This window comes from Scyliorhinus torazame, chromosome 17 (assembly GCF_047496885.1).
Source record: "Scyliorhinus torazame isolate Kashiwa2021f chromosome 17, sScyTor2.1, whole genome shotgun sequence".
In the NCBI taxonomy this organism is placed as follows: domain Eukaryota; kingdom Metazoa; phylum Chordata; class Chondrichthyes; order Carcharhiniformes; family Scyliorhinidae; genus Scyliorhinus; species Scyliorhinus torazame.
This window is the reverse complement of record NC_092723.1, coordinates 117825790-117850813: the sequence shown is the minus strand read 5'-3', so window position 1 is coordinate 117850813 and position 25024 is coordinate 117825790. Positions and strand designations below refer to the sequence as shown.

Genomic DNA, 25024 nt, shown 5'->3' with positions numbered 1-25024 from the left:
CAGAGGCTGCTGTTGACACGTAATGGTGTTACTCAGCCGGCTCTGGGCTGGTTAAGGGGATATATATCCCAGCACTTGGGATTGGTTAGCTCAGTTGGCTGAACGGCCGATTCGTAATGCAGACTGACGCCAACAGCACGGTTCAATCCCCATATCGGCCGAGGTTATCCATGAGGAGTCCGCCTTCTCAACCTTGCTGCTCGCCTGAGGTGTGGTGATCCTCACTGTTAAATCACCAGTCAGCTCTCCTCTCAAAGGGGAAAGCAGCCTCTAGGGCTGTGTGACAATTATTTATATGATATATAGCATTTGTCAGAGTTGCTGTAAGGAGGAAGTGTGAAAAATGTTACCACTAACCCTTCGATCACCCGCAATTTTAAAATTAGCAGTACTGAAGTGAGGAGAAATAGGAGGAGGAATTTCTTTTATGCAGAGAGTGGCCAGAGCATGGAATGCTTTGGCCCAGTGGTCGAGGCAAAAAACTATAATCTTTTGGGGGAATTGTGTGTTGATAATTTAAGCAGAGCAGGACAAAGAGCTAAGGAGAGGGACTGAATCAGTGGGATTGCTCCAGCAAGAGCTGGTATGGATCTAATAGGTCGAATGTCTTCAATATGATCTTATCCTTTTGTACTATAAAACACTAGTTCGATAGTCACTGTCCCTCAGAGGCTCACACAATCCCTCATCTGGCTCCTTTTATTTACAATGGCCAAATAAACCACATGGTGGCAGTATCGAGTCATACATGCTAACAAAAAGGAAAATGCATTTATATGGCACCTCTCGTGACTTCTGGGTTTCCCAATGTGCTTTACAGCCAATGAAGTACTTTTGAAGCATATTCACTGTTGTGATACAGGAAATGAGAAGATCGCTGGTTGAATTCCTGGTCTTTCCGGAGTTAGCTAATCCCAGCCTGGATCATGGTAAAGGAATATTGTTGTCACAATCCAGGGAAGGCAGCTGGAAAGCACGAACTGCGATGCCGAGCCCTGATGGGGTTGGACTCAGCCACGATGCTTTCCATGGTTGAAAAACCTGTTGGAGCTCACCGTCCAGGATGTCAGACAAAAGGAAATGACTGCCTGGGTGGGATCAGCAGAGATGGCCAACACTTTCAGAACGGTACCTCCAGCTTGAGTCATTAACAGTGGGAAAATCCAAATAAAACCCCTTGGAATGGAACAGGAGAGGCAAAGTTCTGTGGAAAGATTTAAGAAGCACCTAGGATTGGGAGGGAGGGTTTGGTAATATTAACCCCCCTCACTTGGCATAGTTAAAATTGTCTCTGAAAAGATATTGCAATCCCTTCACTCCATTTCCACTGTCACCTTAACAGGGCCCTAAATTATTTTTGGCGGCCCAGGTGCCCACCTGATGCAGTTGGGATAGGTTAGAATAAGCTGACGAGCCTTTGAAAATTTTCTGATCGTCTGGCAAGAAACTCATCCCCGAGCAACAAAATTAAAAGCTGAACATGTGGGCCCAGGATTTCAGCAGCCTCCTGAGCAGCGAACCTAAATGCCTGCTTTACTTGGCAAATTAATTGTGCATTTCCTTAGATACCACTGCATACATTATTGTTGCATGAGTAACTCATTAAATCAGAGCAGATGAGCAAGTATTCCTGCTGTAAGTTCAATGTGGTTGTGAACTTATCCTGAAATCCTTATATAAATCAATTTGGATAAGTTATGGATTCTTTCCATTGCTCCCAACTGGTGGATGTTTCCACAATTATCAAAAAAGCCCCTTCTCAGTAAGTCACTGAGTTCAATCAAGGTTTAAAGAGAATGAACAAAATAAAAAAGTATTTTATGCACGAACCTGTCCTCACAATTCACTCCACTCAGTTCCTCAATTCCCCATCCCTAAAATGAGGCTATTTAATATGTTTGTATGAACGCTTAGAGTGGTGTGAAACTATTTTTATCAGATTTTTAAATGAGTTAATATCTTACTTAAAGGGTACATCTTGACTTTGTAGAGTAGCAAAGGATGGAATAGTGAATTGACAGCCTGTTAGGCATCTTTCCCCATTGTTATTCCTAATCAATCAGGATCAAATCTATGGCCACTACAATCTCGAAGGACAGAGGCAGCAGATACATGGGAACACCAATACCCACAATTTCCTCTCCAAATCACTCACCACCCTGACTTGAAAATGTATCGCCGGTCCTTCATTGTCACTGGGTCAAAATCCTGCAACTCCCTCCCTGACAGCACTGTGGGTGTACCTACACCAATGGACTGCAGTGGTTCAAGAAGGCAGCTCACCACCATTTTCTCAAGGGAAATTAGGGATTAGTAATAAAAACGCCTGGCAATGCCCAGATCCTGTAAAACAATTTAGAAAATTGTACCCCTGTCCCGCCGTGCTGTCCTGGTGAAGGTACATTAACTCAATAAAAATCAATGATTGAACGTGGAAACTGTCATGATGTGCAAACATGCAACCAATGAACACTCAGCATAGGACACAACCAATTGGCAGTCAGGACACTCAGAGGTGGCATCACCACAAGGGGGCATGACATAAACACTATAAAAGGGATGATGCACTCACACCCCGCCTCTTTCCACAGACAGACATCTAGAGAGTTAGACAGGGTTGATCAGCAGCATCACACCCCAGCACGTGACTTAGAGCAAGCTGGTACAGTTAGATGGAGTTACTACAGTTAGATTAGCAGAGAGTCGAACTCATTTGAGAACTGTGTTCATAGTTCGATAAACACGTTGAACTCATTTCAGAGGCTGGAGCATCCTTTAGTTAAGACAAGTAGCAGCCTGTGTTATCCGAAGCAGCATAACACAACAGAAACATTCGGCTCATTAGCAGTCAGTTGGCAACTTTCGGATGTACTTTTCCCTTATAAATGTTCACTAATTCTTGATGCAATGTACTGAAGTATGGAGATGGAGTCCACAAAGGGTTGCCAACTCTGGTCAGACATATTCCTGGTGGTGTGACCTCCTGCTTCAAACCGCCCCATCCCCACCCATCCACCATTGGTTAACAGACACAAACACCCTTGGGGCATGTTACTTTTCTCCATCAGTTCTGAAAATCATCACTTTCCTTGGGCGGGATTCTCCCCTATCCGGCGGGGCGGGAGGTTCCGGCGTAATGGAATGGCGGGAACCACTCCGGCGTCGGACAGCCCCAAAGGTGCGGAAGTCTCCGCACCTTTAGGGGCCAAGCCCTCACCATGTGAGGCTAGGCCCGCGTCGGAGTGGTTTGCGCTCCGCCGGCTGGCAGGAAAAGCATTTGGCGCCACGCCAGCCAGGGCCGTAAGATCTTCGCCGGGCGACGCATGCGCGGGAGCGTCAGCGGCTGCTGACGTCATCCCCGCGCATGCGCAGGGGAGGTGGTCTCTTCCGCCTCTGCCATAGTGAAGACCATGGCGAAGGCGGAAGAAAAAGAGTGCCCCCACAGCACAGGCCCGCCCGCGGATCGGTGGACCCCGATCGCTAGCTAGGCCTCCGTGGGGGCACCCCCGGGGCCAGAACGCCCCCCCCCCCCCCCAGGACCCCGGAGCCTGCCCGCACCGCCTTGTCCCGCCGTTCAAAAGGTGGTTAATCCACGCTGGCAGGACAGGCATTCCAGCAGCGGGACTTCGGCCCATCGCGTGCCGGAGAATCGCCGGGGGTGGGCCCGCCGACCGGCGCGGCGCGATTCCCGCCCCCACCGAATCTCTGGTGGCAGAGAATTCGGGACACGGCGGGGGCGGGATTCACGCCAGCCGCCGGCGATTCTCCGACCCGGTGTGGGGTTGGAGAGTCGCACCCTTATCTCTCATTACCCAAATGGATGATTCCTGACTGTCAGTCTTCCTTATCATCACCTCCGCATATTTTTGGAACTAGGAAAGGAAAGTGTTAAAAAATTTTGAATGACCTAATAATATTTCTCCAGAGTTACTGGAAGCAGCATTTAGGAGGTTAACTTTTCATTTCTAGACATTACTCCGACACTCCCTGGCAGCCCCCAGTCCAAGGCATTCAAAGCCTCCACTTTTAACAGTATTTCCAGGGACTGTGGGGGTTTAGGTAAATGATAACAAAACTGTTAGGTAGTAATAGTGCTGGGAAAGGTACTTCTAACGCTGTGCCTGTCAAGGGATGAAGCTTTAATAAGGACAATGGGAGTCCACACCGAGTAAAATAAAGAAACATCATTTTATTTACAATATAATATATAAACTGCCTGGTAGATCCCAAACGGGCCTGTTATGGACGGTGCCTGACTGGCTGACCTTTTATACAAAGGTTATTAGAAATTTGGTGTGAGATATTACAGCGGCCTTTCTCACTGTGTCACTGTTAACACCACTGACACATCCAGGTGAGCTCAGTCACACGAGGGTCAAAGTCTGGTGAAGAACTGAACGGGCAGAATGTTGTCATTTCCAGGGAAAAGTGCTGGGAAAACCAAAAATTGTGGGGTTAAAAAAAGTGCTATTTCCAAAAGCATGGCTGGGAAAGGGAGGAAGGGGTTGGGAGTGAGCATGGTCGGAAGAAAAATAAACCAGAGAATAGGGAAAATGAGCAGATTTTCCAAAGTGTCAAAGGCATTCAATAATGTGTGCTAGGAAATGTACATTTTGGGTGGATTGTTCCACTCCGGAAAAATGGGTGGTGGGAATCGTGATGGGTGGGTGTCACTAAATTTGGTGTGAATGTGGGAGGGGTTTACTTCCCCCATGACCCCCCCCCCCACCTCACCATGTGTTTCGCGGCAGCGGAGGTGCCTGCCGTTGGCTGGCGATAAGAACTTCTGGGCCCATCGTTATCAACAGGGTTTTCCGATGACTGCACCCCTTCTGCCAGAAAACCCGCAGTGGGGATGTGTCATCAGCGGGACTGGAAGATCCCGCCGGCATGAACAGTCAGAAAGTTTTCCAGCCTCCGTTTCCCACTGACAGGAAATTAGTTTGGAATTTTGTTCTCCCAACTTTGATAGTGGGTTAAAGGCGGTCATGTTTCCCACTGATCTATCTTGGGGACCACATTTACATTCATCTCCACCTCATGAAGGGTCACGAAAAGGCCAACTCACGGGAATTACTTTTCTCCCTCGAATTAAGTGCCTCGCTAATGGACAATTAAAACGGTCCGTTTTACGATTATTTGTAAGTGGCACGCAGCTGGCAAATTTGGAAGTCAGTAGACGCTGTAGCCACCTGAGTTGGCCACTTCCCGACTTAAAATGGAGAACCGCAAAGGCTGTAGGGAAATTCAGCCAACACAGGCAAAGACTAGCAATTACAGAAATCATGTGTATTGAGACCCGTAAGGAACCAGACAGCACTGAAACCAGCAGCCATCTGCATAGTAATGTAGCAGCTATCAACATAGTAATGAGCGATTCCAGGGCACAATGGCAGTTAAGGTAAACAGAGCCAAGCCAGCTTCCTCGGCGCCAGCAGGAGCCAAGACAAAGGAAGGCCAACGAACATTTAGGGACCGCCTAGTGATCAGGGAACCGCTCCAGCATTGGAGATATCGATCCAAGTGATCGGAAAATAGTCCAATCACTTGGAACCAGGTACGGGGTCCGCCCCGAAGGGCGGGAAGCCCCATGGGACTATAATGTAAAGCCCCCAAGTTCAAATCGTTCTTCTTTGGCAGGGTCACTCAGCAACTTGAACCAACCCTTGACAGTGAACTGTCTTGTTGCCTCCAAGCAAATAAGTCTCAAGTCAACGCTCGCTACGAGATAGGTGCTCCTAGCTACCAGTCCATACCAGCTTTTGAATCCCGCAGACTCAGGACCTGAACAAAAGGCCACTTGTTCCCCTGACCTGGTGGGCCAGTCCGAAGCTAAGTATAGGCCTGTTAGTTATAGAAATAGCCTAGAAAGTAGAGTTTATGCATGAGTAGCGATTTACTGTGTATAATAAATATGTTTTGATTTGAATCTTACTAATTGGTGTGTTGAGTTATTGATCATTACTTGAACTTGAACCTCGTGGCGGTATCATAAAGATACCTGGCGACTCTAGAGCAAAGGCTATAAAACAGAGCCAATTGAACCAACCAAAAGTTAGCATCAACGCTGCTTCCCCATCTTTTAAGAGCGTAACTGCAAGTCAGCTGACTTACGGAAGTATTATGGGGGGAGCAAAAGAGCTAGATCTGGATCTAGCGGGGGGGGGGAGAGGGGGGAAAATAGGGTTGCTGCTGCATTGGCCGAGGGGGTTCTGAAAACGGAAGAGGTGATCGGGGCAGGGGTTCCCTGTCTGGGGGACTGGAGAGTGCGGGAGGTGCGGGCACGGGACTGGCCGAAAATAGGAGATGGCTAGTCGGCAGGGGGGCGGGGGGGGGTGGGAAGCCCCCAAATCCGTCTGATAACGTGGAATGTGAGGGGTCTAAATGGGCCGGTTAAGAGGGCCCGAGTGTTCGCGCACTTAAAGGGACTGAAGGCAGACGTGGTCATGCTTCAGGAGACACATCTGAAGATGGCAGACCAGGTCAGGTTAAGAAAGGGATGGGTAGGACAGGTATTCCATTCGGGCCTGGATGCGAAGAATAGAGGGGTGGCAATACTGGTGGGGAAGCGGGTGTCGTTTGAGGCCAAGAGCATAGGACAATGGAGGTCGATACGTGATGGTGAGCGGTAGGTTGCAGGGGCCGTGGGTGGTATTGGTAAACGTATACGCCTCGAACTGGGACGATGCGGGATTGATGAAGCGTATGTTGGGGTGCATTCCAGACCTGGAGGTAGGAAGCTTGATAATGGGTGGGGATTTCAACACGGTGTTGGACCCAGCACTGGATCGCTCCAGATCTAGGACCGGAAAGAGGCCGGCTGCGGCCAAGGTGCTTAGGGGGTTTATGGAGATTTGCCAGGCCTCTGGCCAGAGAATTTTCTTTTTTCTCCCACATGCACAAAGCCTACTCCCGGATAGATTTCTTTGTTCTGGGCAGGGCGCTGATCCCGAAAGTGGAGGGAACGGAGTATTCGGCCATAGCCATTTCAGATCACGCCCCGCACTGGGTGGAACTGGAGTTGGGAGAGGAGAGGGACCAACGCTCGTTGTGGCGGTTGGATGTGGGACTGCTGGCAGATGAGGAGGTGTGCGGGAGGGTGCGGGGGTGCATTGAAAGGTATTTGGAGGCCGACGACAACGTGGAGGTGCAGGTGGGGGTAGTATGGGAGGCGCTGAAGGCGGTGGTCAGGGGAGAGTTAATCTCCATGAGGGCTCATAGGGAGAAGGGAGAGGGCATGGAAAGGGAGATGTTAGTGGGGAAGATTTTATGAGTGGACAGGAGATATGCAGAGGCCCCTGAAGAGGGACTACTCAGGGAGAGGTGAAGTCTCCAGAGAGAGTTCGACCTGTTGACAGGGAAGGCAGAGGCACAGTGGAGGAAAGCAGAGGGGGCGACGTATGAGTATGGGGAGAAGGCGAGCCGGATGCTGGCACATCAGCTCCGTAAGAGGATGGCTAAGAGGGAGATAGGTGGAGTCAAGGATGGAAGGGGAACTATGGTGCGGAGTGCGGTGAAAGTAAATGAGGCATTCAAGGCCATCTATGAGGAGCTGTACAGATCCCAGCCCCCAGCGGGGGAAGAGGGGATGCGACGATTCTTGGACCAACTGAGGTTCCCAAGGGTGGAGGAGCAGGAGGTAGCTGGTTTGGGGGCGACAATTAGGTTGGAGGAGCTCATTAAAGGACTGGGGAGCATGCAGGCAGGGAAGGCCCCGGGACCGGATGAGTTCCCGGTTGAGTTCTATAGGAAGTACGTAGACCTGTTAGCCCCATTGATGGTGAGGACTTTCAATGAGGCAAGGGAGGGGGGGACCCTGCCCCTGACAATGTCTGAGGCGATGATCTCTTTGATCCTGAAGCGGGATAAGGACCCACTGCAATGTGGGTCGTACAGGCCGATCTCACTCCTCAACGTGGATGCTATGTTGCTGGCAAAAGTGCTGGCTACGAGGATCGAGGACTGTGTCCCGGGGGTAATTCACGAGGACCAGACGGGATTTGTAAAGGGCAGGCAGTTAAACACCATTGTGCGGAGGCTCCTAAACTTGATTATGATGCCATCGGTGGAGGGAGAGGCGGAGATAGTGGCAGCTATGGACGCGGAGAAGGCCTTTGACCGAGTAGAGTGGGAGTATCTCTGGGAAGTGTTGCGGAGGTTTGGGTTCGGGAGAGGGTTTATTCGCTGGGTTAAGCTCCTATATAGAGCACCGGTGGCGAGTGTGGTTACGAATCGGCGGAGGTCGGAGTATTTTCGGCTGTATCGAGGGACGAGGCAGGGGTGCCCCCTGTCCCCCCTGTTGTTTGCACTAGCAATTGAACCTTTGGCCATGGCATTAAGGGAGTCCAGGAAATGGAGAGGGGTGGTCCGAGGGGGAGAGGAGCATCGAGTGTCGCTGTATGCCGACGACCTGTTGCTGTATGTGGCGGATCCAGCGGAGGGGATGGTGGAGGTCATGCAGATTCGAAGGGAGTTTGGGGACTTTTCGGGCTATAAGCTCAATGTAGGGAAAAGTGAGCTCTTTGTGGTGCATCCAGGGGACCAGGGAAGAGGGATAGACGATCTACCGTTGAGGAGGGCGGAAAGGAACCTTCGGTACTTGCGGATCCAAATAGCTAGGAGTTGGGGGGCCCTGCATAAACTTAATTTGACGCGGCTGGTGGAGCAGATGGAGGAGGACTTCAAGCGATGGGACATGTTGCCACTCTCGCTAGCGGGCAGAATACAGTCGATTAAAATGGTGGTCCTCCCGAAGTTTCTTTTTGTGTTCCAGTGCCTTCCAATTGTGATCACCAAGGCCTTTTTTAAGAGGGTAGGCAGGAGCATTATGGGTTTTGTGTGGCCGAATAAGACCCCGAGGGTAAGGAGGGGGTTTCGGGAGCGTAGTAGAGATAGAGGAGGGCTGGCGTTGCCGAATCTGGGTGGCTACTACTGGGCAGCCAATGTGGCGATGATCCGTAAGTGGGTGATGGAGGGAGAGGGGGCGGCATGGAAGAGGTTGGAGATGGCGTCCTGCAAAGGAACGAGCCTGGGGGCGCTGGTGACGGCACCGCTGCCGTTCTTGCCGACAAGGTACACCACGAGTCCGGTGGTGGCGGCAACGCTAAAGATCTGGGGGCAGTGGAGACGGCACAGGGGTGCGATGGAAGCCTCGGTGTGGTCCACGATCAGGGGTAACCATCGGTTTGTCCCAGGAAGGCTGGACGGGGGGTTTCAGAGCTGGCATCGGGCAGGGATTAGAAGAATGGGGGACCTGTTCATTGATGGGACGTTTGCGAGCCTAGTGGCGCTGGAGGAGAAGTTTGGGATACCCCCGGGAAACACTTTCAGGTACATGCAAGTGAGGGTGTTTGTGAGGCAACAGGTGAGGGAATTCCGTTGCTCCCGGACCAGGGGATTCAAGACAGGGTGATTTCGGGTGTATTGGCCGGAGAGGACAAGGTGTCGGCGATATACCAGGAGATGAAAGAAGAGGGGAGGCTTTGGTAGAGGAGCTGAAGGGTAAATGGGAGGAGGAGTTGCGGGAGGAGATTGAGGAGAGTCTGTGGGCTGAGGCCCTGAGTAGGGTTAATTCTTCTTCCTCATGCCAGGCTTAGCCTGATAGAGTTTAAGGTTATTCACAGAGCTCACATGACGGGGGCAAGGCTGAGTAGGTTCTTTGGGGTGGAGGACAGATGTGGGAGGTGCTCAGGAAGCCCGGCGAACCACGCCCATATGTTCTGGTCGTCACTGACTTCCTCCGCTGCTTCCAATCACGCCTGTTTGGTTGGAGAGGTTGTCCTCTTCCTCCCATCCTTGGTCGTGTTCACTTTTATTTCAGTGCTCCACCAAGACCTCGAGGGAATAGAGAGAGACCAGGAGAGCGGCCTTTCCAGGTCTCCTCTCCATTTCTGTGGCTGCTGCAAACCCAAAATCCCAAGTGCTGATTAACGTTTTGAAAATGTGCCAGTGCTTCCTTACATTAGAAACTCTTCCTTTGCGGGATGAATGCGTCACCCCAATTGCCCTCACTAGTTAGCTTTGAGGAGCCCGGAGGTGGCTATTCTTTGTTTTTCTCCAGGATAGAACAACTACAAAGCCCAAACCCTCCAAGGGTTGGGATTCAAAACTCCAGGATCGAACGGCAAGATTTCATCCACTGAATCAGAGAATCAGCCAGCAAAGCAGAGGCCCATTCAGTCCCATTGCGCTTACTCCATACTTTCAGCTGGAAACAGTCTATGAAACTTAACTCCATCGAGACGATGGTTTTGTCTCAACATCATAATCTCACTAAAGGTAAGTCACAAGTTGAGCCATGCTATAGGTACGAGGCACATTTTCCAAACGTTAATCAGCACTTGGGATTTTGGGTTTGCAGCAGCCACAGAAATGGAGAGGAGACCTGGAAAGGCCGCTCTCCTGGTCTCTCTCTATTCCCTAGAGGTCTTGGTGGAGTGCTATAGGTACGGATTCACCTGAGGAAGGAGCAGCGCTCCGAAAGCTCGTGACATCGAAACAAACCTGTTGGGCTTTAACCTGGTGTTGTAAGACTTCTTACTATAGGTAAGAGGGAACAGCTTTTATTCCTTTTTTTTCTAATTAAGGGGCAATTTAGCATGGCCAATCTGTCTACCCCGTGCAATTTTGGTCTTGGGGATGTGACCCACGAATACATGGGAAGAATGTGTAAACTCCACACGGAAAGTGACCCAGGGCTGGGATCGGCCCCGAGTCCTCGGCACTGCGAGGCAGCAGCACTCTACCCAGGTCCACTGCTCCGTCCAACCCAACCCTATCCCGTAACCTAACCTGCACATCTTGAGACACTAAGGGGCAATTTAGTATGGCCAATCCACCTAACCTGCACATCTTTGGAGTGTGGGAGGAAACCAGAGCACCCGGAGGAAACCCACGCAGATACAGGGAGAATCTGCAAACTCCACACCGTCACCCAAAGCCAGAATTGAACCCGGGTCCCTGGTGTTGCGAGGCAGTAGTGCTAACCCTGTGCTGCCTGTCATGAATGTCAGGGGAAAAAAACTCAAAACTAACTACCCACTGTCGGGAAACTAATTTTTGGCCTCCTGCCAACTCATGCTTCCCGCCTACCACGATCCTGGTGGGAGCGGAATATTTTGCCCTATATCTTATTCCTTCGGGTGTTGCCTGAGTTGATGAGTATTTCCAGGATTCCTGTCATGAGTTCAGATTTCCACCATCTGCAGTATTTTGCTACTGTGTCAGATTTAGCAATGTTAGACTCTTGAGTGAAGGATCTCAACTTGATCCAAAACCATGCCTCAGTGCCAATTTCGCCAGATCCTGACTATCCATTTTTTATTTTACTCACACCAGCAATTGGGAAGGGGTTCTGAATGAGGTTGTCAGCTTGGTACAAATGAAGGAGCAGGTTCTGTAAAACCGCTGTTGAGGATGGTAAAGGGGCTTCTCTAGTGTGCTAGTAAAGGGTCTGCTTTGTGTGATTATTCTTCTTTTTTCATAAATGTTTTTTATTAGGTTTTTGAACAAAGTATATTTACCGTTACGTACACAGAATAAGAAATATATATATATATATATAAGAGAAGAGCACACACAAACATAACAAAAAATAATAATTTAAAAAAAAAATTAAAATAAATAAATAACTGGTAAGGTATTATACACCAGCTCAGCAGCAGCAACTCTGAACAACTGGCAATATTATTTATAACGCATAATGGACTGAATAGCCTCCTTCTCTGCACGGTAGTTCTATCAACTGAAACAGCTCCACTCTTAACTGATTATTTTCTCGCTCTGCAACAGAATGACGGAAGTTATCCTTAATGGTTATCCACCTTAGATAGTACCAGGATGCTCAGGGAATGGGCTGATGATCCAGAATGCAAAACGTAAGCAAAGGATCAATTTTCAGCTTTCCAAAACATATAATTTCTTGTTATATGTGGGAACACGTAAACAAATTATCCGGTTTACTCTTTGGGGTTTAGAGTGCTCAATTATGAGGACAGGTTACACAGACCAAGCTTGTATTCTGTAAGTATAATGGATGAAGGGCTGTTTGAATTGAATCTTTAAGGTGATTAAAAAGGTCATGATGGGGATTAAAGTATAGGGTGTGCAGAACAAGGAAGCATAATCTTAAAATAGATCTTAGCTGTTTCAGGGTGATGTTAGGCAGCACTTCTTCACACAAAAAGTAGCTGAAACCCCTTCCCTAAAAAACCTGGTTGAGGCTGGGGATCAGTTGAACGTTTCAAAACTGAGATTGATGGCTTTTTGTTAGCTCAAAGATGTTAGTCCAAAGATGCGCAGGTTGGGTGGATTGCCATGATTAATGCGCGGGGTTACGGTCTAGGGCGGGGGAGTGGGTTGAGGTAGAGTGCTCTTTCGGAGGGTTGGGTTGACTAGATGGGCGGAATGACCTCCTTCTGCACTGTAGCAATTCTATGAATTGTAAGAATTCTAAACATTTTAAGGGAGTCAAGGCAGGTAAGTGGATTTAAGATATGGATCAGCTAATGGTGGAGCAGACTCGAGGGGCTGAATGGCCTACTCCTGTTCCTATGCTCCTCTGTTCCTACTTATTATAACTCTTCTAAATGTATGATAAAGTGAGGTAAAGGTAAAATCTCAGACTCCATGCTGAGGTGGGTTACCCCCCAAGTATTTCCCCATCAAATGTTGCAGGGTGAAGGACTGGCAAGAATACCACCACCCCCTCCCCTGATTTCTGCCAGCAATTAGTGTCAGATAAAGAGCTGGAGACACAGAAGAGAAGGAAATTATTTTATAAATGGGAAAACTGGACATTATGGGAACACCGTGAGTGGAATTTTCGAGCTGTTCCCACTGACAGGATCTTCTGGCCCTGCCGTGGGCTCCATGACGGTGGAGGGTGCGAATAACAGGAAGCCCCATTGACACTGGCAACCGCTGGTGGAATATAATGTTACAGTTGTAGCTAGATCAACTTAATACGAAGTAGGTCCATTCAAAAGTCTGATGGCAGTAGGGAAGAAGCTGTTCTTGAGTCGGTTGGTACGTGACCTCAAACTTTGGTATCTTTTTCCTGACGGAAGAAGGTTAAAGAGAGTATGTCCAGGGTGCGTGGGGTCCTTAATTATGCTGGCTGCCTTTCCGAGGCAGTGGGAATTGTAGACAGAGTCAATGGATGGGAGGCTGGTTTGCGTGATGGACTGGGCTACATTCATGACCTTTTGTAGTTTCCTGCGGTCTTGGGCAGAGCAGGATCCATACCAAGCTGTGATACAACCAGAAAGAATGGTTTCTATGGTGCATCTGTAGAAGTTGGTGAGAGTCTTCTCCTTAGTCTTCTCAGAAAGTAGGGTCATTGGTGGGCTTTCTTAACTATAGTGTCAGCATAGGGGGACCAGGACACCTAAAAACTTGAAGCTCTCGACCCTTTCTACTTCGTTCCCATTGATGTAGACAGGGGCACGTTCTCCACTACGTTTCCTGAAGTTGATGACAATCTCCTTCGTTTTGTTGACATTGAGGGAGAGATTGTTGTCGTCGCACCAGTTCACCAGATTCTCTATCTCATTCCTATACTCTGTCTTGTCATTGTTTGAAATCCAACCCACTACGGTGGTGTCATCAGCAAATTTGAAAATCGAGTTGGAGGGGAATTTGGCCACAGTCAGAGGTGTATAAGGAATATAGTGGGAGGCTGAGGCCACAGCCTTGTGGGGCATCGGTGTTGAGGATGATCGTGGAGGAGGTGTTGTTGCCTATCCTTACTGATTGTGGCCTGTGGGTTAGAAAGTTCAGGATCCAGTCGCAGAGGGAGGAGCCGAGGCCAAGACCACGGAGTTTGGAGATGAGTTTTGTCGGAATGATGGTGTTGAAGGCTGAGCTGTAGTCGATATATAGGAGTCTGACATAGGTGTCTTTGTTATCTAGGTATTCCAGGGTAGAGTGCAGAGACATGGAGATGGCGCCTGCTGTGGACTTGTTGCAGCGGTAGGCGAACTGTAGTGGATCAAAACAATCCGGGAGGCTGGAGTTGATTCATGCCATGACTAACCTTTCGAAGCATTTCATGATGATGGATGTCAGAGCCACTGGACGATAGTCATTAAGGCACGCTGCTTGGCTTTTTTTGGGTACAGGGATGATGGTCGTCTTCTTGAAGCAGATAGGGACCTCAGATTGTTGTGAAGAGAGGTGACGATGTCTGCGAATACCCCCGCCAGCTGATGCGCGCAAGACCTGAGTGCTCGTCCGGGTACCCCATCCGGGCCAGTGGCTTTCCGTGGGTTGACCTTCGAGAAGGCTGCTCTGACGTCTGCAATGGTGATCTCAGATACAAGTTCATCTGAGGCTTCTGGGGTGGAGGGCTTGCCCTCGCTGACCTCTTGTTCAAAGCGTGCATAGAATGCGTTGAGCTCATCAGGGAGGGGTGCATTGGAGCTGGTGATTTTACATGCCTTCATCTTGTAGCCCGTTATATCTTGCAGAACTTGCCATAGACGGCGGGGGTCCGTGAGGCTAGCCTGGGACTCGAGCTTGGTCCGGTACTGTCTTTTGGCATCTTTGATGAATCTCCTTAGATCAAAACTGGCTTTCTTGAATAGGTCAGGGTCACCTGACTTGAACTCCTCAGACCTAGACTTCAGCAATCCTGTTCATCCAGGATTCGGAAACACGCGGATTTGTTTCTTTGGCCCACAGCCAGTGGGATCTTCTGGTCCTGCCAAAGTCTGCGGTGTTTTGCATGGTTCGCCCATCCTGCCACTGGAGAACCCGCCGTGGGGGGTGGGGGGGGGGTGCCTTCGGGGGGATTGGAAGATCTTGCATATGTTAGAGATTGTGGAAGAGAAACAGTGGACTGCATTTCACTTTAATAGTGCAGAGAATAGCAAAATGTTTCAGGTAGCGATGAGTGAGCTGCCAGGAATCCAAAATCCACAAGATTGCTAATTGAATTTTGTTCCTGAGTTTGAGTTCTCATTAGGATTGCTGTGAGCTTGAATTTTGTTTAAAACAAATGAGAAACTAGGTGGAGAGGATGAGTCTCACACTGAGGCTGGGGAATGAGAAGAGTTGTGCGGCAAGATTTCCCGACCCCCCCGCCGGGTCGGAGAATCGCCGGGGGTCGGCATGAATCTCGCCCCCGCCGTCCTCCAAATTCTCCGGCCCCCCAAAAATCAGCCCGGCGTGAGTCGCGCCGCCCGCCTCGGAGAATGGCAGAGTTCGGCGTGACTCAATGGGCCCCAGGGCTGCCCGAATTCTCCGGCCCAGTCCCGCCGGCGTAAATTGGAGTAGGACCTTACTGGCGGGACCTGGCGGCGCGGGTGGCTTCCGGGGTTCTTGGGGGGTGCGGGGGGATCTGGCCACGGGAGGTGACCCCACGGTGGCCTGGCCCGCGATCGGTGCCCACCGATCCGCGGGCGGGCCTGTGCCGTGGGGGCACTCTATTCTTCTGCACCGGAGACTGTACCGGTCCGCCATTCCCGGTGCGGAATCGAAGCCCTCTGCGCATGCACGGGGATGAAGCCAGCACACACGGCCCTTTGGCGCCAGTTGGCGCCGCCGGCCGGCGGGGCGCAAACCACTCCGGGGCAGGCCTAGCCCCTGAAGGTGCGGAGTATTCCGCACCTTTGGGGCGGCCCGACGATAGAGTGGTTCACGTCACTCTGTCTTGCCAGAATTGCCCGCCCCGCCGATTATTGAAGAATCCCACCCCTGATCTCCATCGCTCGCAATGACGTCTCGGAGTAAAGCGGTATAACTGCACGTGCAGCGCATTGGCCGAAAACGCAGCCAAATGGTAAAGTTAGATTAAAGAAGTGAAAATAGAGATTGTACATCCAGGCTGTCAATTTCCTCATGGACTCTCCCACCCCTGTGGATTGGAACAACTGTTATAACCCTTCCAGCCCATATTTGTCTCTCAATGGTATCTAAAACTGGCAAATCCTAGCAAAGTGACTGTGTCCTTTTACCTTTCTTATCAAAGTAACAAAAACGGAAATCTGAACATGACAGATAATTTGATCTATTCCAGTTCATTAAATAATCCTAATGCCCTACCCCATCATTGCATCAGATATCAACTATTTTAAATTGATTCTGAGGTTTCTGTCTGTATTATCCTCCAGGGCCAGGTCTTGTGCATTCTTTGAGGGATTGTAGCATTGTGGCAGCGATACAGGATCGTTCACCCAGAAGCCTGAACGCGCAGCCCAGCGATGTGAGAAACTACTGAATTGTCATAAACACCCATCGAGATCATTAACGTCCTTTAGGGAAGGAAATCTGTCATTCTTACCTGTCTGGCCTACATGTGACTCCAGACACACAGCAATGTGGTTTACTCTTAATTGCCCTCTGAAATGGCCCAGCAAACTATTCAGTTGTATCAAATTGTTACAGGAAAGCCAAAGTAGAATAAAAACAAGACTACCCTGGGGAAGTCGATAGGGAAGAGCACTTAATTTCTGCTAGCGTGAGAGTCTCAGACAAGGGGACATAAACTTAAAAATCCAAGTTGGCCATTTAGCAGAGCATTTACGAAGCACTTCGTCACACAAAGTGTATTAAGGTGTGGAACTCTCTCATACAAAAAAGCAGTAGGCTTGAGTTCAATGAATAATTTTAAATCTGGGATTGATTGATTTTTGCTGGACAAGGTAGAAAAGGATATGGAACCAAGGAAAGTGGATGGAGTTAAGATCAGCCATAATCTCACTGAGTGTGAGAGCAGTCTCAAGGGGCTGAATAGCCTCCTCCAGTTCCAATGATCCTTCTGTTGTTAAAAAATCTGAGTCTGTGAGCTTCAAGTAAGTAACGATTTAATTCGAGGCTATGCTGAGAGATCTGGGGCGGGATTCTCCGCAATCGGCGCGATGTCCGCCGACTGGCGCCAAAAACGGCGCGAATCAGTCCGGCATCGCGCCGCCCCAAAGGTGCGGAAATCTCTGCATCTTGAGGGGCCGAGCACTCACCTTGAGGGGCTAGGCCCGCGCCGGACTGATTTCCACCCCGCCAGCTGGCGGGAAAGGCCTTTGGTGCCCCGCCAGCTGGCGCGGAAATGACATCTCTGGGCGGCGTATGCGCGGAAGCGCCAGCAGCCGCTCACGGCATCCCCGCGCATGCGCAGTGGAGGGGGTCTCTTCCGCCCCCGCCATAGTGGAGACCATGGCGAAGGCGGAGGGAAAAGAGTGCCCCCACGGCACAGGCCCGCCCGTGGATCGGTGGGCCCCGATCGCGGGCCAGGCCACTGTGGGGGCACCCCCCGGGGCCACATCGCCCCGTGCCCACCCCAGGACTCCGGAGCCCGCCCGCACCGCCTTGTCCCGCCGGTAAGAGAGGTGGTTTGATTCTCGCCTGTGGGACAGGCATTCCAGCAGCGGGACTTCGACCCATCGCGGGCCGGAGAATCGCCGGGGGGGGGCCCTCCAACCGGCGTGGCGCGATTCACACCCCCGCCGAATATCCGGTGCCGGAGAATTCGGCAACCGGCAGGGGCGGGATTCACGCCAGCCCCCGACGATTCTCCGACCCGGCGGGGGATCGGAGAATCCCGCCCATGTATCCTGGTTGGATTCCAAGGTCTTTCTCACTTTGATACGTTGGGCGCGTTCCAATGGTCACGCTGCGCTCGAAAAACAGTGGGCGATAGAATTCGGGAGACCCTGCTCCTGGGATCTACCCGGCTCACAACACCTTGTGAGATCTAACGCAATCTCACGAGACATTGCAATGTAAATCCCGCCCTTTGTGCACGAGATCACCTTTTAGCAAATTTGCATATTAGAGCGAGGCAGCCAGTCTCACTTTAATGTGTAGATTCCTGAGTCACCTGAGGCGTTGGGATTTATCCCCTTCACCTCGGAGACCTTGGGCGAGTGCCGTTCAGCACTGGTCCCTTTGGTCTGCCCGAAACCTGCTGATCTTCCAGTGCAAAGAATTGTCCTCGACCGAGTGTTGCAGACTGGCACATTCCAAGGTCCAGGACTATGTGCTGAGGGACGCACTCAAGCTTGGGGCAGCTGCCGCCAAGGTGCAACGGGGAAAGACCACGGTGTAAGGTCTTACCAGCAAATGTACACCGAGGGGCGGGTAACAGTGTAAACCCCTCCCCGGTCTGGGTCATTAACACTCCAATGTATAAAAGAAACATATGTAAATATTTAAGAAAGAATTGTAACGTAAAGAGGGATATGTGTGTAATGTCATCCCAATTGAATGGAAGAAAGTCAAGGGAATGTGTAACTCTGATGGAAATGTACAGTCAAGGCAATTTGAAGTGTTCTGTAATGTTTATTATAGATTTTATGAATAAAGTATATTTTCTGGAAAAAAAAGCTGGTCCCCACAAAAGGGAACCAGATGGAATGGCACTCGTGGGGGTCTCTCAGTGGATCGGCGACCCCCAGGTAATGCCCTTTGGGCAGGGTGGGTACTGTGGCACTTCTGGTGCCACCTGGGCACCCTGGCAGAGCCAAGATGCCCATGTGGCACTGTGAGCTGGCAGGGGTAGTGCCAGGTTTGTGGTGCCAAGCTGGCATTTTGTGTGCTGGCAATTAAGCCGAGGGTGCCCTGCATGGGTGTTTGGGGATGCAGTGAAGGGCTAGAGATCCTCCCATAGTGCATTGGGACTTGGGTGGAGGGGGCCGCGGGTCAGGGCCTTGGAAATTGGGACCTCAAGCTCAGCTCATTGGAGCTCCTCAGTATAGAAAACAGTGCGAGCGCCAGGAAACATGCTGCTAAACGCGCTCGCTAGGGTACTTTGTTCCTATTTAGTTGAATCGCGCCCAAAGTCTGTGTAACAAATTTATAGGTTTTAGTTATCACATTCAACTACACTGCTTGGTACAATCTTCAATTATTTTAACATCTATATCATGAGACCTAATTAATGAGCTCGACAATTCAAGCTCGCGGATGTTCCCCGTTATCTCACCCTTTTGGCTTTGCGAAGTCTGTCAGCATCTAACGTCCAATAGCCGCCTGTCAATTTCCTTCTCTCCATCACACCTCGTTTACCCAAGCTGTAAAGCCCATTGAATCTTACGACTTGCATTCTCATCTCGGTTCCCACAGTAATGGCTACACATCCCATCATGCTCAGAAAGGGTTAGCTATATTGTCTGTAAGGCTATTAAATGTTTTAATGCCAACGAATATGAACCCCTGGCATTAGGGATCAGTCACCTGATACTGCTTTGTGTCTCCTCAAGGACTTGAACAACAGAATTGTTTTGATGATGTGACAAAAAAAACTAAGCTTACCAAAAGATGTGGCTGGCCCAGGTCCATGTTTTAAGTTTGATCTGCGTGGAATAAACTACAAGACAGGCTCCAGGATGAACAGACATCCTCTTTATTCACTGCTCGGTCCAGCTCCCTAATTATTAAACTGGCTGATATCATTAATGGAGATAAGAAATGTGTCTAAGGGTTACTGTAGCTGTGAGTGGCCATTTAACTCCCAGTATATAAGTTTATCCATCCAAAGCACATCGCAACGACACACTAAAAATGATCTGATGCCTCGTGTTTGAAATAACTAATATAAATGCCGACTTTACAGTACAGCACTGAAGGAGTGCGGCACTGTTGGGAGTGCCCACCTTTTAGGTGCCTGTAAAAAGATTGCTGGTAATATTTGATTAAGACTATGACATTCCCCTGGTGCACAGGCCAATATTCCTCCCTCAGCCAATTCTCTCAAAACCACCATTCTTTGTTTTTGTCTGTGGGATCTTGTGGTGTGCCAATTGACTGCTGAATTCACCTAAACAACATTAGCGACTATTCCTTGAGAAGAATTCACTCGGTGTGAAGCACTTTGGGACACCTTAAGGTTAATGGCATGAAATACATTTGCGGTTTCTTTCAATTCTTTTCCCAGCCTGCTCAGCTAGTGTTGTCACTATTCAATACTCAACAGTTCTTTTGTTGACTCACCAGGGGGCATAAGATGCAGCGATGAAGAAGTAGATCACCATCCTGTCAAACATGTGGAAGCAATGCTCCATTGTTCTGGATAAACAAAGGAAATGCTTGGATAGAATTACACTGGGTGTAATACAGTGGCACAGGTTTAGATTGTATTCTAATACTCTGATGAGCTTCACAGAAGATAAGTAGGACACCGTCACTGTAACTGGATCCTAACTTGTCTCTAATGGAACGTTTCAGATTAAAGCTATTATAATCAAAACTGAAATATAGGACAGGCTCTTTTGTTTTTGGGTAACTAGGTTAGGCCTTCTGAATTTAGACAAACACACGCATCGGCGGAAATTTTCCATCGAGGTGGTGGCTCCTGAACCCCCAGCTGAAAAGTCAGGGGCGAGCACGCCGCTACTGGACTGGGAAGCCCCGACCAGATTTTACAGTCATTAGACTTTTAATAGCATGAGGCCCTGTATTCATCCCCGTGTAGGAGGATATCCCATCTCCCAGAGCTGCTGGCCAATTTGATGGCTCTCCAGGAACAACAGTGACACCGGAAGTAATGGTCGCTGCTGGAAATGCAGCCAGTCTACCAAGAGGCGCAGTGATGAAGATTGGATCCTGAGATAAGTCAGGGCAGCTTTTCTCTGGGGCTAGTCAGGTAGGGCCAAAAGACGGGGACCACTAGCCCCAAAGTAAAATCCAGCCAATTGATTGAAAGACATTGGCCATGGTTTTAATCAGATGGGTTCTGGTCGCCCAGGAAGTGAGGTGGGCTTCAAATATGTCTGCTGCTCCAGAAATCAGTTCTGGGCTATTTTAACTTTTGGACCTCAAAACAACCCCAGCAGATAATTTCCCGAAATTATTCCAGGCAGAAAGCCGTTGCTGTTATGTTCATCTATTCAACATAAATATACCAATCATATGACAGGGATTAGAAGAAAAATAATCTAGGTTCTTTATTTGTAGAAAAGACTGCATATATACAATGTACGCAGACACGGGGGCAGCACGGTAGCACAAGTGATTAGCACTGTGGCTTCACAGTGCCAGGGTCCCAGGTTCGATTCCCGGCTTGGATCACTGTCTGTGCGGAGTCTGCACGTTCTCCCCATGTCTGCATGGGTTTTCTCCGGGTGCTCCGGTTTCCTCCCACATTCCAAAGACGTGCAGGTTAGGTGGATTGTCCATGATAAATTACCCTTAGTGACCAAAAAAGGTTAGATGGGGTTATTGGGTTACGGGGGCTGGGTGGAAGTGAGGGTTTAAGTGGGTCGGTGCTGACTCAATGGGCTGAATGGCCTCCTTCTGCACTGTATGTTCTATGTTAACCGGGAGACTTCTACAAACCTGTATGTGGAACCAGTCATGGGACTGCTACATCACATCCTGGTAATAATTGGCAGCAGGTCAATATACGTTCTCTTATAGGTACATATACAAAGGTACATATAGACTACATATACATCAGATCACAACAGCCCCCATTTTCTAAAGTAGAGTTTCCTCCTTAGAGAATCAAACTATTTCATTGACAGCAAGAGAAAATTGCTGTGTGAAGTACCATAATCCAAAGATATGTATTTAGGAACAAAGAATATTGGTTCGGGGCGCTTTATTTCTGTTGCGTCTTAGGCCATGTTCTATTTTCAATAGGATTACTCAGTGCTTCTGTGGTACTGTTCTGATTTGGCAACTGTTTCATCCCACTGTCAAGCCATTTAGAGTTGGTACTTGATGTAGTCTTGGTTGTGGGCACATACTCACAATTTCTGCTGGACTCAATGTGCCGTCAGTCGGATGTTATACTCAAAATTCTTGTCTGAGGCTCAGGTTGAGTAACTTGTTACCTGCCTGCTGGCCGTGGGCATCGTTCACCTTCCCTTGTTTTTTTGTTGAATGTATCTTGCGCTACTGGGGGTATCGACAAGTTACCACTGGGTAGTATTGTGTGCACTTCTGCTGAATAGTCAGTGGGAAGCTGTGAACAATTGTTCAATCTGATCAGGTCAGGTTGATGATTGGATTTGGCAGCCAGGAAGGCAAGGAAGAGTTGATCCAGTGAAAGGAAATGCTACTTGTGGTGTATCAGAGAAACTTTGAAGTCTGGTTCTGAAGAAGACACTGAGACTAGGAGACTGTTTATTACTTATCATAGCTTTTTTCCCCAAACTAACACGATGCCCCAGTGCTGGCTGACTCTTTATACACGCATCTGAATGTAATTATCATAAACCCCACAAGGCCCACGGAAAAATCATTATCGATCTCCCCATTGGGCCCGTAGAGTATGAGCTTCCCAGGTAAGGGGCGGAGGCCCACCCAGCCGGGGCTCGTTAAACTGAACATAAAAGCCGGCCCGAACAGGGACCAGCATGTTGGTTGTCCCAACGGGCACTGTGATTGTCGATTGTTACGGCTGCTTATTGCTAAAAGTAAAATAAATCTTTTCCTTCCTACTGCTGGCTTCCTTGGTTACTAAACTGGCGATGAGGAAAAAGGAGACTCTGAACTCACTTTTCGAAACTCCCAGCCACCTCAGATGACTGGATAAAAGCAAATTACTGCAGATGCTGGCATCTGAAACAAAAGAGAAAATGCTGGAAAATCTCAGCAAGTCTGGCAGCATCTGTAGGGAGAGAAAAGAGCTAATGTTTCGAGTCCGAACGAGCTTTGACAAAGAGTTATCGGACTCGAAACATTAGCTCTTTTCTCTCACTACAGATGCTGCCAGACTTGCTGAGATTTTCCAGCGTTTTCTCTTTCACGTCAGATGACTACCATGCAGCAACGTGAGGGTGCAAGGTTTAAAAATGCCGCTGTTTGGTAAGCTCAAGGCCTTCGACGTGAGCCTATTGGGCCCAGCACTCAGGAGCCGCTGAAGACCTGCAGGATACCTCCCAAGGACAAAGGGGAAGGCTGACCGCATTGCCAGATGTTCGGACAGAGAACAAGTGGTGGTCAGAGTGGCCAGAAGTGGCAGAGTGAATGCCGCCCAAGGCAGCTGAGGAGATTACTATAAGCCAGGGTCTTGGACATGGCTTGACAGGATGACGACAATATGATGTAGCTGAAGTGCATCACGACCACGAAGGTGACACCGATCCGGGTCACATTGCAAGTGAACGGGCATCCTCTGGTGATGGAGATGGACACAGGAGCTGCTAGCTCCATCGTTGGCCAATAGCCATTTCGCCGGCTACGCACAAGGATCTTACCACAAACACTGCAAGGCACCAAGGCCAGGTTGGCAACCTATACAGGTGAATCGCTGAGCATCGTGGAGACAACTGTGACCCCAGCGACACACGGACAGCAAAAGATGAGGCTTCCCTTAGTCCTGGTGCAGATACCGGGACCCAATATTCTGGGGTGTGACTGGTTACGAGTCTTCCATTTTGATTGGCAATGGATGGGCACCGGAAACCGGTATGAAGTCCTGGGCAAGTACCCTAAACTTTTCTTGAAGGGCCTGGGCTGAATAAAGGGGGCCAAGGCATGAACCTACGTGGACCCAGAGGCTCAACCCAAATATTTTAGGGCAAGGCCCTGATCCTTGCGCCTTACTCACCAAGGTTGATGCAGAGCTGCAGCGCTGAAAGGATCTGGGAATCATACAGCCAGTTTGGTTTGCGGAGCGGGCCTCATCCGTAGTACTGGTTATGAAGCCGGACAGGTCACTATGATTACAAACTCATAGTGAAGAGGGCTTCTCCGCTGGACCATTACCCGATTCCCAGAGTGGAAGACTTAAATGTAAAACTGGCTGGAGGGTGTTCCTTTACAAAGTTTGATATGAGCCATGCATACTTAAAGGTGGAACTGGACTCTGCATCCAGGAAATATACAATTAGAAACACCCACAAAGGATTATTTGAGGACACTCGTCTCCTGTTCAGAGTCTCTCAGCTCTGGCAATCTTCCAAAGAGTAATGGAAGGCATTCTTCATGAGCTGCCAAATGTAGCAGTATACTTGGATGACATGCTCACCATGGGTACCACCAACAAGGGTCACATGGAAAACCTGGAGGAAGTGCTCAGGCAGTTCTCCCATGTTGGTGCCCGGCTGAAGAGGAGCAAATGTGTTCAGAGCAATGGCGGTAACGTACTTGACGTACAGAGTAGTCGGAAATGGCCTGCACCCTGTAGAGGAGAAAGTTCAGGCCATAAAAGGGATCCCTGAACTCTGGTCATTCTTAGGCCTGATGAATTATTATGGAAAATCCATCTCAAACTTGGCCATCCTGTTGGCACCCCTCCTCATACTGCTTATGAAGAACCCAAAGTGGGTTTGGGGTGCCTAACAGGAAGAAGCATTCGCTGGGATGAAGTGGTGTCTGTCATCTTGGCATCTCCTCACCAATTATGACCCATCTCGATCATTAGACCTGAATGGCAGTGCCTCCCACTGGTGGTGCCCACAGGTGGGACAATGGCATAAAAAACCTGTTGCGTTTTTTAAGACCTTAGGCAGGCGTGGACCGCCTCTATGTCCAATTAGAAAAGGAATGCTTGGCGATGATATTTGGGGTCAAGAAGTTCCATCAGTACATCTATGGGGGGGTGGGGCACTTCTCCATTCTTATCAATCACAAGCCTCTGCTGGGCCTCTATGAAGAGGACAAGGGGATTCCCCCATTGCATCGGCCGGATTCAGCGGCGGGCACTTTTGCTCGCTGCATATGAGTACTCGTTCCAACACTGCCTGGGTACACAGATAGCCCGCGCTGAAGGCCTTAGTCATCGCCCGCTGTCCGTGAGTTCCGCCGTCCCCACTAGTGGGGGATGAAACTGTGGCAATCCTGAATTTAATGGATACTCTGCCGATGATAGTTGTTCAGGTTCGAGCATGGACACAAAGAGATCCCAAGTTGGCATTGCTCCACCACATGCTAATAAATGTTGGTCTACAGGGGTATCCCCCCCAGCAGCCCTATGTCCAGAAACTCCAAGCGTTAAGCATGGAGGATGGCAACATATTGTTGGGGGCTTGCGTTGTCATTCCACTGCAGAGTCAGGAGTCCCTCCTGAAGGATCTACACAGTGGTCACCGGGCACCTCTAAAATGAAGATGTTGGCTCAGAGCTACGTCTGATGGCCTGG

The 25024-nt window shown here is 49.5% G+C and overlaps 1 protein-coding gene across 2 annotated transcripts in view; it reads right to left on the bottom strand.

The window, feature by feature from the left end:
• Nucleotides 1-25024, bottom strand: part of mmd2a (monocyte to macrophage differentiation-associated 2a) — a 234928-nt gene that overhangs the window by 39771 nt on the left and 170133 nt on the right. The window contains exon 5 of one of the 2 annotated variants that reach the window (XM_072480948.1): nt 19927-20001. The exons of the other annotated variant lie outside the window; for it this stretch is intronic. Coding sequence (XP_072337049.1) covers nt 19927-20001 — 75 coding nt within the window. The remainder of the gene's footprint in view (nt 1-19926; nt 20002-25024) is intronic. 2 annotated transcript variants of the gene reach the window in all.